The sequence below is a fragment of the Eumetopias jubatus genome, unplaced genomic scaffold (genome assembly GCF_037043125.1).
Source record: "Eumetopias jubatus isolate StellerSeaLion01/CBP00866 unplaced genomic scaffold, mEumJub1_p1.0 scaffold_4, whole genome shotgun sequence".
In the NCBI taxonomy this organism is placed as follows: Eukaryota; Metazoa; Chordata; class Mammalia; order Carnivora; family Otariidae; genus Eumetopias; species Eumetopias jubatus.
The window spans coordinates 74830682-74848152 of NW_028274810.1; the positions used below are offsets into that span (position 1 = coordinate 74830682).

Consider the following 17471-nt stretch of genomic DNA (forward strand, 5'->3'; position numbering starts at 1 on the left):
CCAGCCCACATTTGTCCAGAGGCATCCATATCCATTATCATGTTGATCTCCACTACAGCCCCGAGGCACAATTGAGGCAGGACTTAAAGTTATCCCGTTGTATAAATTGGGCAATGGAGGCTTTGGGAGCTGAACCTGCCTCAGAGCAGAGCTGAGACCTCCCATCCCCAACTGCCCTGTAGTTCCCAGCGGCCTGCCCCCCAACCTCCTGCTCCTACCACCCCACATAGCCACAGTCCTCAGAACCACAGGTGGCATTCGGGTCACCCAACACCACTGTGAATGCGGGTGAGGGAGGTTTGGGCTGTGCTCAGGTGCATGGAGGCAGGGGCTGTGACTTCCGGTCACGTCTCCCCTGTTAATCTTCTAGGGATATCACCATGTCTCGCAGAGCCTGAGCTGCACGGGTCGTGGACACGTTGCAGTAACTCTCTCTTCTCTTGTGTGTACGTGTGTATTTCTGTGTGTGTGCTTTCATCACTAGAAGAGCGTGACTTCCCCTCTGTGGCCGCCGATCTCCAACACGGGACCCCAGGGGAGAAGGGGCCGGACGGAGCTGCCCGAGGCAGCCAGCGTGGCTTCCCCAGCGCCGGGACCAGGGATGAGTGGGCCGTGCCTGCAGATGTCTCTAGCCTCCGACCATTCGCATAGCACACAGGGGACTTGTGGGTGGCCACTCGCCACTGCCAACTGAAACAGTATGATGGCGACATTGACATCCTTCATGACGTTTCCACGACAGACATTTAGGCAGAAAGTGCCGGCGCGTTTTCTGTCTTCAAAGTAGAGGGCCATGCCTCACCTATGTGAATAGTTTGGGCCCTGATGACCTGCTCTGAGTCCGCTCGCAGCCAGTGACACTTGCAAAAAAAAAAACTCCCAAAGCCCATCTTGGGTTTGGCTTCAGCAGCTCTTGACCAATGTGGCCAAAGCCAGACGCCTCCCTGGGACACTTGGATTATTCATAAATGCAGCCTGCCCCAACCCTCCCTGAATAGCATCTGAAGTCTCTGTGGGGGTCATGGATCCTGAACAAAGTGTCAAGGGCACCAAGAAGGCTGAGGGAAGTCCCCGGAAGCGGCTGACCAAAGGAGAGGCCGTGCAGGCCAGCGTTTCGTCCAGCACCCCATACGCAGGCAGCAGTGCGGCTGCCCCCCAAGAGGGCCCCCTCCAAGAGCTCCTAGCCCCGCAGCCCTTCCCAGGCCCCCCGTCAGTTCTTAGGGAGGGCTCTCAGGAGAAAACAGGCCAGCAGCAGAAGCCCCCCAAGAGGTCCTCCATTGACACCTCCATCCCCATCTCGCAGCTTCCGCAGCACCCTCTGACACCAGCATTCATGTCGCCTGGCAAACCGGAGCATCTCCTGGAAGGGTCCACGTGGCAGCTGGTCGACCCCATGAGACCTGGACCCTCAAGCTCCTTCGTGACCCCTGGGCTCCATCCGCCGAGCCAGCTCCTCTCTTCGCACGCTTCCATCATCCCCCCTGAGGACCTGCCTGGCCTTCCCAAAGTCTTTGTGCCCCGTCCCTCGCAGGTGTCCTTGAAACCCCCAGAAGAGGCACACAAGAAGGAGAGGAAACCGCAGAAGCCAGGCAAGTACATATGTCAGTACTGCAGCCGGCCCTGCGCCAAGCCCAGCGTGCTCCAGAAACATATCCGCTCGCACACCGGCGAGAGGCCCTACCCCTGCGGCCCCTGTGGCTTCTCGTTCAAGACCAAGAGTAACCTGTACAAGCACAGGAAGTCCCATGCTCACCGCATCAAAGCCGGCCTGGCCTCAGGAGTGGGCGGCGAGATGTACCCCCCGGGGCTGGAGATGGAGAGGATCCCAGGGGAGGAGTTCGAGGAGCCCACCGAGGGGGAAAGCACGGATTCGGAAGAGGAAACAGGCAGTGCGTCCGCCCACCCCGCGGAGCTCTCCCCCAGGCCCAAGCACCCCCTCCTGTCCAGCGGTTTGTACAGCTCCGGGAGCCAGGGTTCCAGCCACGAGCGCTGTTCCTTGTCCCAGTCCAGCTCAGCCCCATCACTCGAGGACCCCACTCCGTTCACGGAGCCCTTGTCGGAACACCCCCTGAGCCAGAAACCCGAAGACACCCACACGATAAAGCAGAAGCTGGCCCTCCGCTTGAGTGAGAGGAAGAAGGTGATGGATGAGCAGGCGTTTCTGAGCCCGGGCAGCAAAGGAAGTACAGAATCGGGGTATTTCTCCCGCTCTGAGAGCGCCGAGCAGCAGGTCAGCCCCCCCAACACCAACGCCAGGTCCTATGCCGAGATCATCTTGGGCAAGTGTGGGCGGATCGGGCAGCGGACCACCATGCTGACGGCCACCTCCACCCAGCCCCTCCTGCCCCTGTCCACCGAAGACAAGCCCAGCCTGGTGCCTTTGTCTGTGCCCCGGACACAGGTCATCGAGCACATCACCAAGCTCATCACCATCAACGAGGCCGTGGTGGACACCAGCGAGATCGACAGTGTGAAGCCGAGGAGGAGCTCGCTCTCCAGGCGCAGCAGCATGGAGTCACCCAAATCCAGCCTCTACCGGGAGCCCCTGTCGGCCCATGGCGAGAAAACCATGAAGCCGGAACAATCACTGCTGAGCCTCCAGCACCCGCCCAGCACCACCCCCCCTGTGCCTCTGCTGAGAAGCCACTCAATGCCTTCTGCCACCTGCACTCTCAGTACCCCCCATCACACCTTCCGAGGTAGCTACTCCTTCGACGACCACATCACCGACTCGGAAGCCCTGAGCCGCAGCAGTCATGTGTTTACCTCCCACCCCCGGATGCTCAAGCGCCAGCCGGCCATCGAACTACCTTTGGGAGGGGAGTATAGTGCGGAGGAGGCGGGGCCCAGTAGCAAAGACCCAGCCTCCAAACCCACCGACGAGCCTGAAGCCAAGGAAAGCGAACTCACCAAAAAGACCAAGAAGGGTTTGAAAACGAAAGGGGTGATCTATGAATGTAACATATGTGGTGCTCGGTACAAGAAAAGGGACAACTATGAAGCCCACAGAAAGTACTACTGCTCGGAGCTTCAGATTTCAAAGCCCATCTCTGCAGGTGCTCACGCGTCCCCGGAAGCGGAAAAGAGTCAGGCTGAGCATGAGCCCTGGTCCCAGATGATGCATTACAAACTGGGGACCACCTTGGAGCTCACTCCGCTGAGGAAGAGGAGGAAAGAGAAGAGCCTAGGGGATGATGAGGAGCCACCTGCCTTTGAGTCGACGAAAAGTCAGTTTGGTAGCCCCGGACCGTCTGATGCTGCTCGGAACATTCCCCTGGAGTCCACCAAGTCACCAGCAGAGCCGAGTAAGTCAGTGCCCTCCCTGGAGGGGCCCACGGGCTTCCAGCCAAGGACTCCCAAGCCAGGGTCTGGCCTAGAGTCAGGGAAGGAGAGGAGAACCATATCCAAAGAAATTTCTGTCATCCAGCACACCAGCTCCTTCGAGAAGTCCGACTCTCTGGAGCAGCCCAGTGGCTTGGAAGGGGAAGACAAGCCCCCAGCCCCGTTCTCCTCCCCTCCACCCGCCCCGCACGGACGCTCAGCCCACTCCCTGCAGCCCAGGCTGGTCCGTCAGCCCAACATTCAGGTCCCTGAGATCCTGGTGACCGAGGAGCCCGACCGACCAGACACGGAGCCCGAGCCGCCCCCTAAAGAACCCGAGAAGACAGAGGAATTCCAGTGGCCCCAGCGCAGCCAGACGCTTGCCCAGCTCCCAGCCGAGAAGCTGCCGCCCAAGAAGAAGAGGCTGCGCCTGGCAGAGATGGCCCAGTCGTCGGGGGAGTCCAGCTTTGAGTCCTCGGCACCCCTGTCTCGCAGTCCCAGCCAGGAGAGCAGCGTCTCCCTGAGCGGGTCCAGCCGCTCCGCCTCCTTTGAGAGGGATGACCACGGAAAAGCCGAGGCCCCTGGGCTCTCATCTGACACACGCCCCAAACCGTTGGGCACCCACATGCTGACTGTCCCCAGCCACCACCCGCACGCCCGAGAGATGCGGAGGTCAGCCTCAGAGCAAAGCCCCAACATTTCCCATTCGGCCCACATGACCGAGACACGCAGCAAATCATTCGACTACGGCAGCTTGTCCTTGACAGGCCCTTCTGTGCCGGCCCCGGCAGCCCCCGCGGCCCCCGCAGCCCCGGCGGCCCCGCCAGAGAGAAGGAAATGCTTTTTGGTGAGACAGGCCTCTCTGAGCAGACCTCCAGACACCGAGCCGGAGGCCGCCCCCAAGGGAAGACCGGAGAGCGAGGAACTAAAGCCCTCATGCAGTAAGCCTTCCACCAAAAGCTCCTTGCCCCAGATTTCCTCAGCAGCCACCTCACACAGCGGTCCCCCGGGAGGCAAGGGCCAGGTGCAGGACAGACCCCCGCTGGGGTCCACTCCGCCCTACACGGAAGCCCTGCAGGTGTTTCACCACCCCATCGCCCAGCTCCCCCTGCATGAGAAGCCGTACCTGCCCCCGCCCGTCTCCCTTTTCTCCTTCCAGCACCTCTTGCAGCATGAGCCGGGACAGTCGTCGGAATTCTTCTCCACCCAGGCCATGTCCAGCCTCCTCTCCTCACCGTACTCCATGCCCCCTCTTCCTCCCTCCTTGTTTCAGGCCCCGCCGCTTCCTCTTCAGCCTACGGTTCTGCACCCTGGCCAGCTCCCCCTCCCCCAGCTCCTGCCTCACCCAGGCAGCATCCCCTTCCGGCAGCCCCCTTCATATCTCCCCGTGCCCTACCCGGCCTCATCGGCACTCTCTTCTGGATTTTTCCTGCCTCTGCAATCCCAGTTCTCACTTCCACTCCCTGGGGATGTGGAAAGCCATCTGCCCCAGATCAAAACCAGCCTGGCCCCACTGGCAACAGGAAGCACTGGCCTCTCCCCCAGCTCGGAGTATGGCAGTGATGTCCAGCTGCCCCCCGGGGCCCCCCCAGCCAGCTGCTCAGCACCCACGTCAGCCCCTCCACCGAGCCTACCTGCCTGTCCAGACACCATGGTGTCCCTGGTTGTGCCCGTCCGCATTCAGACCAACATGCCGTCCTACGGGAACGCCATGTACACCACCCTCTCCCAGCTCCTGGTCACACAGTCCCAAGGCAGCTCAGCAACCGTGACTCTTCCCAAGTGCGAGGAGCCCCCGTGCAAAGGGACGACTGTGTGTGGGACAGGTGTGTACGAGGCCAGGCCTGGCTCTGCAGGCGGAAGTGAAGGGCAGAGCAGAAGCTTCCCGACTCCGTACTTGAGGGTCCCTGTGACGTTCCCAGAAAGAAAAGGCACTTCCCTGTCATCAGAGAGTGTCTTGGGCCTGGAGGGGAGTTCTTCAGCAGTGGGGGGGAGCAAACGCGTCCTTTCGCCAGCTGGCAGCCTGGAACTTACCATGGAAACCCAGCAGCAGAAAAGGGTGAAGGAAGAGGAGGCTTCCAAGGCAGATGAAACACTCGAGCTGGTAAAACCGTGCAGTGTGGTGCTGGCCAGCACAGAGGATGGCAGGAGGCCAGAGAAATCCCACCTGGGCAGCCAGGGCCAGGGCAGGAGGGAGCTTGAAACCGTGTCTAGCCTCTCCTCAGATCCATCCGACCCAAAGGAAATGACTCCCCTTCCTCATGCCTCACTGCCCCACACGACGGCCCCAGGCTCAGAGGCGTTGAAGGAATATGCCCAGCCATCCGGGAAGCTTCACCGAAGAGGGCTGCCCCCACTGAGTGTGAAGAAAGAAGATTCCAAGGAACAGCCTGACCTCCCTCCACTGGCACCTTCCAGCTCGCTGCCTCTGTCAGAAACGTCCCCCAGGCCAGCCAAGTCGCAAGAAGGTACGGACTCAAAGAAGGTACTGCAGTTCCCCAGCCTCCACACGACCACTAATGTCAGTTGGTGCTATTTAAACTACATTAAGCCAAATCACATCCAGCATGCAGATAGGCGGTCCTCTGTTTACGCTGGTTGGTGCATAAGTTTGTACAACCCCAACCTTCCGGGGGTTTCCACTAAAGCTGCTTTGTCCCTCCTGAGGTCTAAGCAGAAGGTGAGCAAAGAAACATACACCATGGCCACAGCTCCGCATCCTGAGACAGGAAGGCTTGTGCCATCCAGCTCCCGCAAGCCCCGCATGACAGAGGTAAGTCAGCCTTGCTTTTCTTCTCCCCTTTGAGTTTTAAAGTCCCCTGCAGAGCTTTTAAGGCCACAGTCCCCTCAAGTTCTATTTGCATAACTAGGGCCGGATGTGTGGGCAGATGTCCCTCCACTGTCAGCTGTGACTGGCCACCTTATAAGAAAACGTATTTATTGGGTTTCTTTGTCAGTGTGTCCCTCACATCACCAGACTAGATACTAGATACGTTTCAATAAAGTGAGCTTTTAAAAGTCATCCTGCTTTCCCAATAGCTGCTATTGTAAAATCAAAGACAGTCTAAGACAAGGGGGTGGAAAATTCTCCAAAAGACTGAGTTGAAAATCTTGGCTGATGGAAAGGCCTGCAGCAATTTCAAAACTTTATGCTGCTCCACATATTCCTCCCTGGTCCTATTAGCCTTTTCCTGCTTTTCTTATTCTCCACACCTGCTATTTCCATTCTCTGGTACCACTCAAAATCTTCTCACTCCCCGAGTTTCTAGAATTTGACACAAACAACTCCTGAAATACCCCGGCTTTCTCTCCGTGAGCAGGACATAGCCAACAGAGAGTGGCTGCAGTGCTCCTCGTCACCACCAGGGGGCAAGATCACTCACAGCCTGACCCATCTGTGTTGTGCGGTAGCTCCAGGCCCTGACTAAGGTCACGTGTACTCCTCCGGTGCCTCTGACCCGAGGCTGCTCCAGGAGCCATAGAGCGAACTGACCGCTGCAAGTTCAGGGAGTTTGAAATTTGATAGCTCCCCCTTTGCCTCAGATACATGACACCCCCATACCCCGATAAGGCCAGCCTAAGCATCCAGGCTGTGCGAAGGTATGCCGACTTGGTGTTTGTGGAATAACAGTTGGTCTTGTAGATTGAGTCGCCTCGGTGTGCCAGACACTGTGCTGAATCCAGTCAGTGCTTGTCTCTACCTGTGAGGCAGCAGGACCATCTCCCATCTATAGATGAGGGACCCGAGGTTCAGAGGGTGAGAGATGTCAAGGTCACGTGGCAGGTATTTGGCACACCCAGAATTTGAACTTAGACCTCTCTGACTCTGGACAATCGATTTTTCTTCTTGCTCTTATTGGAGGAAAGAAAACCGTAAAAGTGACTGCAGATTTTAAAATGTTCATCACTGTGTCTTCAGACCAGAGGCTTTGATCAAATCCGGCCTAAATCCACTAAACTAAATTCATATCACAGACACATGAACAAACCTGTGTTCGGGAACTCCTCCTATATTCATCTTCTCCTCTTTTATCACCCAGTGAATTCTGTACACCGAATTTGTCCTTAGCTCAGCTGGGTATTCTTCACAGGATTGTTTCCAAGATTTATTCTTTGAATATCCTTGTCAGTTCACAGACATCCCTAGATGAGATTTCCATGTTTGCCATAAACATCATGACTGATTTCTCTCCAGCGTGTCTTCCTGGCCACAGCTACACCCAAGATTCTGTTGTAATTATATTCATACTTACAACTTCTCGTGCCCCTGCTGTGGGCCAAGTTGCGTAGAACTTTACTTGCAGCCTCACAACCACCTTGAAAGTTTGGGTACTGTATCACCATTTTATGGATGAGAAGGCCAATTCACAGAGAAGTTAGGTAACCTGAATAGGGCCGCACAGTAAATGACAGAGCCCGGATTCAAAACTAGACCTCACTCCAAAGCCCTTTCCAATGATCTGGACTGCCTCTCTGTTTGAATGTGACTATACACTAAAAGTCCATGTAAGAAAAAGGAGAGTTAATTTAGCTTAACTGAGTTTGGCCATCTTTTATTTAAAACACTGCTTTCATAAAATGAGCTGAAACCTGCAATTTTTTTTCTTGGAATAAAACGCTAGATTCACTGGCGTGTTTCCTGCCAGAAGTGCACCCATATGGTGCATTCATATAGCTGCATGACCCACTGCTTCATGCCTTTCTACAATTACACACCTCTCTCTCTGGCCTCTGCTTGCCTAGCTCCAGTGATGGGGAGCTCACCACCTCTTGGTACAACCCAACCCATCTTTGGACAGTGCTTTAAGAAAGTTCTTCACTGAGCTGATGTTTGTCATCTTGTAGCTTCCATCCTTTGTTGTTGCTCTGTAAAGGCCTTTTGGGCTATCTTATCATTTTAAAGATCTTCCAAACAATCTTCAGGTAGGTCTAGGCCACCCTATCAGGTTTCAGTTGGGCCACAGGTATTTTTTTCCATATCTAAGCCCTGAAGAACCCGCAGCTTAGATAAAAGTCACTTTGCAGCCACATTCCATTCCCCAGTTTCTCCTGCTTTTTTTTTTCTTGGGGGTCATTTTGACAACCACATATTGCAAACAGATGGAGAACAAGGACTCCAGTGCCACATTTCCCCCGTTGGAATCCCACTACCTCACTTAGTAGCTGTGTGACCTTGGGCCAGTTACCTCTTCTGTCTGTGCCTCGGTTTCCTCATCTATAACCTAGAGATATTAAAAATACTCAGCTCGTAGGGCTGTGGAGATAAGTGAGTTAAAATATACAAAGTGGAATAGTGCTTGGCACACCAGCACTCAATAATCGTGTTTACGATTTAAAGACAATCATATTACTGTCTTTAAAAGCCAACGTGGATTCCTTGTCCCCCTCTCAGTTCTAATGGTATTTCCTGATAGGATGGCACATTGTCACCCAAACCAGCCTCCTCCAGCTTTGCGCAGACATCACAGCTGGTTGTGAGAAGTCATCCATCGGCCCGTGGAAGGCCCCTTGGTCATTCCACAGATGGCCCAGATGGCAGGCTGAGATAGGAGTGAAAACAGCGTGCTCTGAGAATCCATGGGCACTGCCCAAAATCTGCTGCCTTCTGCCAAAGCAGCAGTCCGTAGCCTCGCCCTGTTTCCATTCCTCATCTCCCATCCTGAAGAGACTGTTTGGGGGGTCACTGAGTCATAGACGTTGGCCCTGGCATGGATCTTCAAGATGATCTAAATCCCTTCAGAGGTGAACTAATCCCAGAAAGAGAAGTAATCCGCCTGAGGGTGGCTCAGCATGCAGTGTGGCCTACGTGGTACTAACACCCAGATCCCCTGACTTCCAACCAGCTCCCTTTCTGCTCAGGCCAAGCCACCCTTATAGGGGCAGGTGGCACGGCTGACCCAGGAGCCTGTGGTTTAGATTGTCCGGGCACCAGGAGACGTGGGTCCTTCTCTCACGGGCTGGAAACATGACCTTAATTGACAGTGACGTGAAGTAGGAGAGTCTCACTCTGGGCACGGCTGGCCCCATCTCCCAGCTCAGCATCACTGCTCCCTATTCAGGGGTGTGCCCACCCGGGTGCTGCCATCAGAGGGTCTAGAGGACCTGTTTCCCTCCTGAGCCAGCTCTCACCACTGAGGCCCATAGCTCTGTGAAGAGAATGGGTTCTCTTAGACTACTGGCCAGAGCCTGCACATCCCCCCCTCCAGGTACATGCCGAATGGGTTCCCTTAGACTACCGGCCAGAGCCTGCACAACCCATCCCCCCGCCAGGTGCATGCCCATCAGTGAGCACACAAAGCCTTGCTCAGGGCCCTCAGGAGACCTGCACCCTGCTCCCTGCAATGCCCTTAACTTGTAGGGTGACCTTGATTTTCTGATCTGTAAAAGAGAATTGGAGCAGCTAATCTCCGGGGTGGAGTCACCATCCCTCATGCATCTTCTCTGAGGCAGGCCCTGTTTTGGGTGCGGGTGTGACTGAGGACACCAAGTTGAGGACCTGTCCCCAGAAGGTTCTAGACTAGTGTGAAAGGAAAAGCAAACACAGCTCCCACGGGAAGGCCTGGTCTTCCCAGGAGAAGGTCCTGGTGGGAGTCCCGGTTTTGACACCAGCTAACCAGGTGGCCTTGAAGAAGGGAGTTCAGCTCTCTGGGGATCCATTTCCTTCTTTCTGCCAGCTGGAGCTTCTAGCACATCTTCACAGGGTGGAGGGAAGAGTGAGGGAGCACACACAGTGAAGTGTAAGCATTCAGGGCCATCAACGGCACTGTTCCGATACTCCCAGTTAACGGCAGTGATTTTGTCATTCCTGCGGTGGGCCAGGTTCACCTCCCTTCGCTGGTTTCCCCGGAAGGCCAGAAAGATCTAGCTAGAGTGCAGAAGGAAGAAGAGAAGCGAGGGAAGCCGGAGGAGGACGCTCCTGCCTCCAAAAGAGGGGAGCCAGCGAGGATCAAAATCTTCGAAGGAGGGTAAGAATCATGTTTGGTTTGCAATGTTTGGTTCTGCTTCCTGTGGAGGAAGACGTGGTACCATCTGTGGTGAGAGGCGGTGAGCGTCTCCCCGGGCCGGGCTGTGCCCACAGGCGCTTTCCAGCAGAGGCCACCTTCATGGGACTCGCAGGCCGCCTCTGTTTCAGAACACCGGGCTCCCTGGCGGGGGATGGGAGCCGGCTGCGTGCTGAGGACTGGAGCAATCTGGGTCTTTCTCCAGCCCCTTCTTTCTTCAGATGTCGGCCAGCTTTCTAGTCGCTGCACTGGAGCTGATAGCGCGCCTCCTAAGTCCTGCCCGGACTGCCATTTACCTTGGTGCGTGTTCCCCAAAAGTCACCTCTGTCCTGCGCAAGCAGCCACCGTGGCATGCCTGGTGTCCCACAGGGGACTCGGGCTCTGCCCACAGGCTGCTCGCAGGGCTGATAATGAAGGCACTGCTCACTCTGGCTGTCTGCACCAGTCTCCATTCTGACTGGTCGGGGTCCAGGTCTCAGTGGTTGCTAAATATTTGGAATATCATTGCTGGGGTTTTTTTTGTTTTGTTTTGTTTTTGTTTTGTTTTTTTACCGTTGGTGCTTATCTTTGGAAACCCAATGATCTAAATGTCTCACAACTCACACTGTGGGACCCTCTGGGCTTCAGAAGGGTGCCTTGTTGCGGACTTGCTTCGTGGAAGTTTTGTGCAAGCTGTGTTCTATGTGACCACGTGTTTGCCCCCTGGGGTGTGGTGTCTGTCTCAGGGTCCTGTGTCTGTGTCCCCAGTGTGATCAATGCAGCCCTCGTCCCACCCAGGCCCAAGGGACGATAGCATGAGGGAACACCTGCCTCCCAAGGAGGAGAGTCCTCATGAGCACGAGCGCCAGCCAGCATGGGGCCTGCCAGCCTCCAGTGCCTTCGAGTGCCCAACTCACAAGATCAAAGAGGGAGGTGCCGGATACCTCTGTTGGTTTGGGACAGCGGAGATAGCCAAGCTCCCCAGGGCCACCGGAAGGCATCTTCTGGTGTCACTGAGGAGCTTGGACTATCAGGAGAGGGGGTGTTTGGAAACAAAACTTGGGGAGTTGGTTTGTCACAGTGACATGGAGGGGCTCAAGGATGGCAAAAAAAAAAAAAAAAAAATGCAGTGGTAGGGTTACCACCCTCCAGGGGAGAAAAAGCCTGTCTAGAGTTCCAGTAGCAGCTCCACTGGGAAACACTGGACCTATCGTTTTTCCAAAATACTAAAGCCTCTTTCCAGCGGAGGACAGACCAGTTTTGTCCCTGCTATTTGAATAGAGCGCCCTCTGGTGTCTCTATGTCTCATACCACTGGGCACTGAAGAGGCCCCCCAAGACTTCCTTCATCCGCGGTCTGGTCACAATGATTTGCCTTCTCGCCTCTGGCTTCAAGAACCATCCGTGAGGCCCTGAGGGGCTGCTGAGGGATAGCTGGCGTGCACGAAGAGGTTGGCTTCTTCTCTGAGAAGAGCTGCCTCCAGACAGGAGGTGGGGCCCCCCGAGGCAGCTCCCTGCTGCTCTCGTTTCCCTGGGAAGCCTGAGCCCAGGAAGCGGAGCTGGCAGGAGCTTCTCCCCGTCCCAGTTATTTCACAGCTCCAGCTCCCTGCTGGAGTCTCCGCCACAGGGTCTGCCTTCAGCAGAAACGTGAGAGGCTACACCTGAGTCCCCTTTCCTTGCTACAGCCTGGGCCTTGGGGCCCCCTCCCCCACTGCCCATCCAGGTTGTCACTTAGTCCCACCTGCTCTGTTCTAGAATCTCCCTCTCTTTCCAGGACCATCCTCCCTGCCCCTCCTACTCACCTCTCTCCCGCTCAGACAAGCCCTCGTGTCTCCAGCTCGGTTTCCTCATCTGTAAGAGGGGAAACGACATGCCTTGTGGGTTGGCAGGAGATCCTGTGTTCCCCCACATAAGGGCCGTGGTTCATGATGCTGACAAATGGGGGTCAGAGCATTTTATCTCGGCTGGAGCCACCACGTGTGTCTCCCTCCGGGACGATCTGACTCTGTTCTGCAGGCCCTCCTCGCGCGCTCAGCTCGCCACGTCCAGTTGGAGCAGTTTGGGGTCACGTAGTGTCACCCGTCTGGTTCTCTTCTCCTGCAGCCCAGCTGTCCCGTCGAGGCCCCCACTGCGTCCCCCACCCCCCGCTTCTGGCGACCGCTCTATATTCATGGTTCTCTGGGGGCTACTATCTGCCCCCAGGAATGTTTGGAAATTTGGGGGAACATGTTCTAGGCTGCCATGTAACTGGGGACACATCCAGCACTTCATGGTTGGGGCCGAGGATGTGACCCCCTGTTCAACCAGCCACAAGACCCCTTGTCCCCCTCAAACTGCCAAAGGTGTCCCCCACCCCGAAACTGGCTATATCCTTCATGCCCCATCTGAGGCCACCACAGTTTTGTCTTAGACTTGTTTCTTTCTTTTTTCTTTCTTTTTCTTCTTCTTTTTCTTAACACAGCAAGTGTTGCTATCACTCTGGGACCTCTTTGACAAGGGTCTGCGGTGGGCTTCTGTTCCTAGGAGTCACTAAGAGATCTAGGGTGATGGAGACTGAGAGAGGAAGATGAGAAATAGTCCGTTGTGCAATGGCCCTTACAGCTTTCACCCAGACGTTTCTGTTCCCATGGCTTGGCCAGGCCAAGCCCCCCTCGGCCTTACCTGCCTCAGTGAGAGTGGAGGAGGGCACTCCTGTGCACATGGGGGGGCCAGAGATATTCAGTCGATAGCGCTGACTACTCCAGTGTGTCTCACATCCGTCCGCAACTTGTTGTTTTTACTCAACAGTGTTGTTGAGATGTATCCTTGTTGATTCACGTAGCTCGAATTCGTAGCCAAAAGTCGAGAAGCCAGACACAAAGAGTAATGCCGTGAGCCCCATGCTCATGAGTCTTTTTATCACTAGTCAACCTACTCACCAGTCTCCCTACCTTTCGGCTTGACCTCCAACCCAGCTATCGATCAGTTAACCAATCCATCAAGGAGGAGCCATTTATTCAATGCCTTCAATGCCCAAAGATACTAAAAGCCAAGGGGGTAAACCATGGTTCTGCCCTCAAAGCGCTTGGAGACTGGTTCAGGTGGCAGCAAAGGCCCGGTGCTGAGGTGTGGACTGCTAGTGTTGAAATGCTCCCAGCAGGTGGGGACCTCTGGGGCTGGACAGCCAGAGGGAGCCCCCTGGACAAGGTGGGGCTAGGCCTGGAAAGGTGGGGGAGACTGGGACAGGCGGAGAGGGGCGGTAGCTCGGTCAGCAGTCTGGGTGAAATGGTGACTCGTGTACCTGGTCAGTCGAATTGATTTCTTTTGACCCTGAGTGTTCTCCCTTGTCAGCATCATCTGTCTCCTCTTCAAACCTTGTCACTGCGCCAGCAACTCTAAATCTGGGTCTCCAGATAGAGCCTCACCCCTGAACTGTATACTCTTGCTTCTGATGCCTCCCGGGCCCCTCGGTTTCAGCGTGTGCTAACCAAGCCACCAACAGAATCTTCGGCATCCAGATCTCAGATGATGTACCCAGACCTTCACACTCGAAACCTTAGTATCATCTTGGGCGCCTTTTCCCCTGATCCCCCTGCCACTTCCAATCAGTCCCCCAATTCTGGTGTCCACACAAAGTGGTTCATGACTCAGCTGTGGTCTCTGGTCTCCCTCTCTCCAGGCTCCCATGTTGGTGACATTGAGTGTCTTTGATCATGGTTCTGCCTGTGTCACACTTCGGCCCCAGGGCCTTCTGTGGCTGCCTTATCTACAGAACCCCGTTAAAACTCCACCTGATATTCCTGGACCCACAGTCTGACCTGCCCCTGTTGTACTTCCGCCTCTGGGCCTGCTGAGCTCTGTCCACTGCCAAGTCCTATCCAGCCTTCAGAGTACTCAACCCTCTCTTTTAACTAACCTCCTGGGTCCCTCCCACACTCCCTGGTTCTTTGTGTTACTTCTGGAATAACCATGGCACTGAAATGCATTCCAGGGCCCCTCTTGACTTGGGTCCTAGGGCCTTGCTTTGTACACTCAATGTATGCATCGGTTCCTATTTATTGCACTGATTTCCTGACATAGAGCACCCCCCCCCCGCTTTGCTCCCCACCACTTCCACACCCAAACAAAGCCTGCATTTTCCAGACGGCCTCTGGGAGTGCCCATCAGGAATGTGTTGGCTCTCTCACCCAGCACCTATGCATCGGCCTTGGTTGTTTTAGAAGGGCTCCTTTGTTAGGGAATGTTGTTTTCACTCATACAAAGTTATATTGTTCATTGAGGGTAATGCCTATATTGTACTAACTCAAGTTCACTTGTTGCAAGGAAAGCTGGGAGCTTAGCCCCAAGGGCTCGTGTGGAAGGAGAGACTGGAATCAGTAAGAACTACTGGGCTGCTGACAGGGGTCATCCGAGCTTTGAGGGATGGGGAGGTTGGTGCTTCAATCTGAAGGGAATGATGAATCGGACAGTAAGAACTGGAGAGGCCAGGCCCCGCTAGGGTGGGGGTCTTCAGAAAGGTGACCATGGGCAGGGAGTAAGGGATTGAAGGGAGAGCAGTGTTTAGAGAGGCGGCCCAGCCTCAACTCAGAACTGGAATCCAGGGCAAGGAGCCGAAGCCCTGCTATGGGTAGGCCAGTGAGGATGGGTAAGGTGATTCATGGGCGCGGGGTTGCCCAGGGCTGCCCCTGAGCCCTTCAGGCCTTTAGCAGGACTCCATCCCAGGCCCTGCCAGCTGCAGTATTCAGCAGCTGAGCTGAAAGAAGAGCAGCTGGGCTCCTGTCGGAGGGCGCTGGGTCCCATCTCTTCTCATCTACCCCAATTTACCCCAACACATCCCTTCAGCCATTGCCCCTCTCCTGGCCCATTCAATCAGTGTGTCCAAACATAAATTGTCCCACCTTAAAAACACTCCTTTGACTGAAGGGCCTGTATCACCAGATTTTTCTGCTGCCCTTTAAAGAAAAACTCCAGAAGGAGTTAACCATACTTGCTCACCTCTGTGTCTCTCCTCCCTTGCTCTCTCAGTCCATTCCAGGTGGGCCTTTGGGCTCATCACACCTCAGAACTCCTCTTAGCAAGGTCAACAGCGCCCTCCACCCTGTAGAATTCTGTTCTCCCCTGACCTGCCAGCAGCATTTAACATAGTTGATCCCTCCTCCTGCCCCTTCCTTGAAACCCTTTGTCCATTGGTTTCCAGGGCGCCATCTTTCTTGATCCTCTTCCTTTGCCAGTGGAGGAGGATCATCATCTTATCATCTTTGGTGGTCATCTCCTGATTTCTAAACATTAGGATTCCTAGGGCTCGGTCTCCAGTATTCCCCTTTTCTCTAAAATCCCAAGGTGACTGTCTACACTGTCTGCAGGCTGATGACTCCCAGACTTGTATGTCCAGCTGGACTTCTCCCCAGGGCTTCGTGTCAGGTCTCCAGCCATCTGTGTAACGTCCACTGGTGTGTTCAGTGAACTCATCCTTAGAACAACACACACAGATGCTGAGAACCACAGTGACTCATCAGGTTCTTGGTACAGTTGTTAAAGAATTTATTTTAAAAGTTGACTTAATTCAATATTGCTCCATTAGAGAGAGTTATATTTTTAAGAGATGTGCTGTTCTATCTCATGTATTTTCATTTCTCCTAGCTGAATTTATTCTATTCAAGCCTAAGAACTCATGAGGTATACCCAACACACATTTTATGGTGCCCCCATATTTTTTAAAGTGTGTGTGTGTGTGTGTGTGTGTGTGTTTATGAAATAGTCATTTGAAGAGAATAGTTTTCATTTTTAAAAATTTAAAGGTTATTTTCTTTCTCAATAATTTTTCAGAACCCCATTTCTTCTTGGACTTTGAGGTCTACAAGTGTTTCATTATTTTTCATCCCAAATTTCCGAATTTCTACTTTGCCTGGCCCCATCTCCCTGTGAACTCTAGATTAAGGATGATGTTGAATTATGTCTTTGGTAATATTTGTTATCTCTGTAATATGTCTTGAGGAACACATTGATGAAATTATGAATCAAATAAATAGATAAGTTGGAGGTTTGGGAATAGGTGTAAGCAATAAACTCATCAGGTAAACTGCTCTGAAAATCCACACTGGTACAAAAAAATGCATATTGCTCAAGAGTTGATAAGGTACAGGTTGTACTGTGTAACATAGGAGAAGAAACTGTGTACATCACCACACACTCGCTGAACATCCTTTTGAAAGTCTTGTAAGGGGCCAGAGGTAAAAGGAGTATCTTTTGAAAGAGAGAAGTAAACTCACTTGTTCACATTCTGCACAGACAACTTTATTCTTCCAGATGTTCAGGCCCCAGACTGCTCTGTCTCGTGTCCATTAGCAAATCTTGTCAATTCAACCCTTGAAACCAGATCCAGAATCTGCCCATTTGTTTCTCACCTTCTGGGTCAAGCCACTGCCATCTCTCACAGTGTCCTCCTATAATCTCCTGCATCCCCCCTTACCCACCACAGTGTATTCTCAACCCAGCGACCACAGGGATCCTGTTTAAAGTCAACACACCTTGTTACTGCTGTCCTGCACCCTCCACAGCCCTCGAAGGGCCTGTGTATGCTGGCCTCAGCTTCTCCCTGTCCCACTGGCTGCCACTCTACCCCTGCTCCCTGTGCTCCAGCCAGTGGCCTCTTTGTTCTTTGTCAGACATGCTTCTGCCTCAGGGCCTTTGCACTTGCTATGCCCTCTGCGGAGAGCACTTTCCCCAGGAATCCCATGGCTCCCTCACTTCTTTTAGTTACCCTTCAGTGAAGCCTTCTCAGACTACCCTCCTGTGCCCTTTTCTGCCATTTCCTATTCCCCTTCCCTGTGTTATTTTTTTCCATGTGTCTACTAGTTTGTTTCTATGTCCTCCACCAGAATGTAAGCTCTGTGAGAAGGCAGGAATTGTATTTGGTCATTGCGGGATTATCCCTGATGCTGAGAAAAGTGCCTGGCACATAGGCAGTACTAAATGTTGTTTATTAAATGAAGGAATCTCCCTTCAGCATGGTTCAGGAGACTGTAGGTGAGGGGCAGGTCCCTGGACTCAGCAGCTCTTAGAATCTGTGAGCAGGATCAAGGCTCTGGGTCTCAGGAAGGAGCAAGGACAAGAGTCAGCACTGAACCAGGCTGGGCACCTGAGTTAGGCCTGATCTGGGGAAGGTAAAGTCAGATGGTCTCAGTGATGACGC

At 54.0% G+C, this 17471-nt stretch overlaps 1 protein-coding gene across 3 annotated transcripts in view; it reads left to right on the plus strand.

Annotated features, from left to right (window-relative positions):
• The window catches only part of HIVEP3 (HIVEP zinc finger 3), a 152173-nt gene that overhangs the window by 93051 nt on the left and 41651 nt on the right, over nt 1-17471 (plus strand). For all 3 annotated transcript variants that reach the window (XM_028123279.2, XM_028123280.2, XM_088022473.1), the window contains exons 3-4: nt 485-6094; nt 10141-10286. In XM_028123279.2, the coding sequence (XP_027979080.2) occupies nt 1022-6094; nt 10141-10286 (5219 nt within the window). In that variant the 5' untranslated portion in view covers nt 485-1021. The remainder of the gene's footprint in view (nt 1-484; nt 6095-10140; nt 10287-17471) is intronic.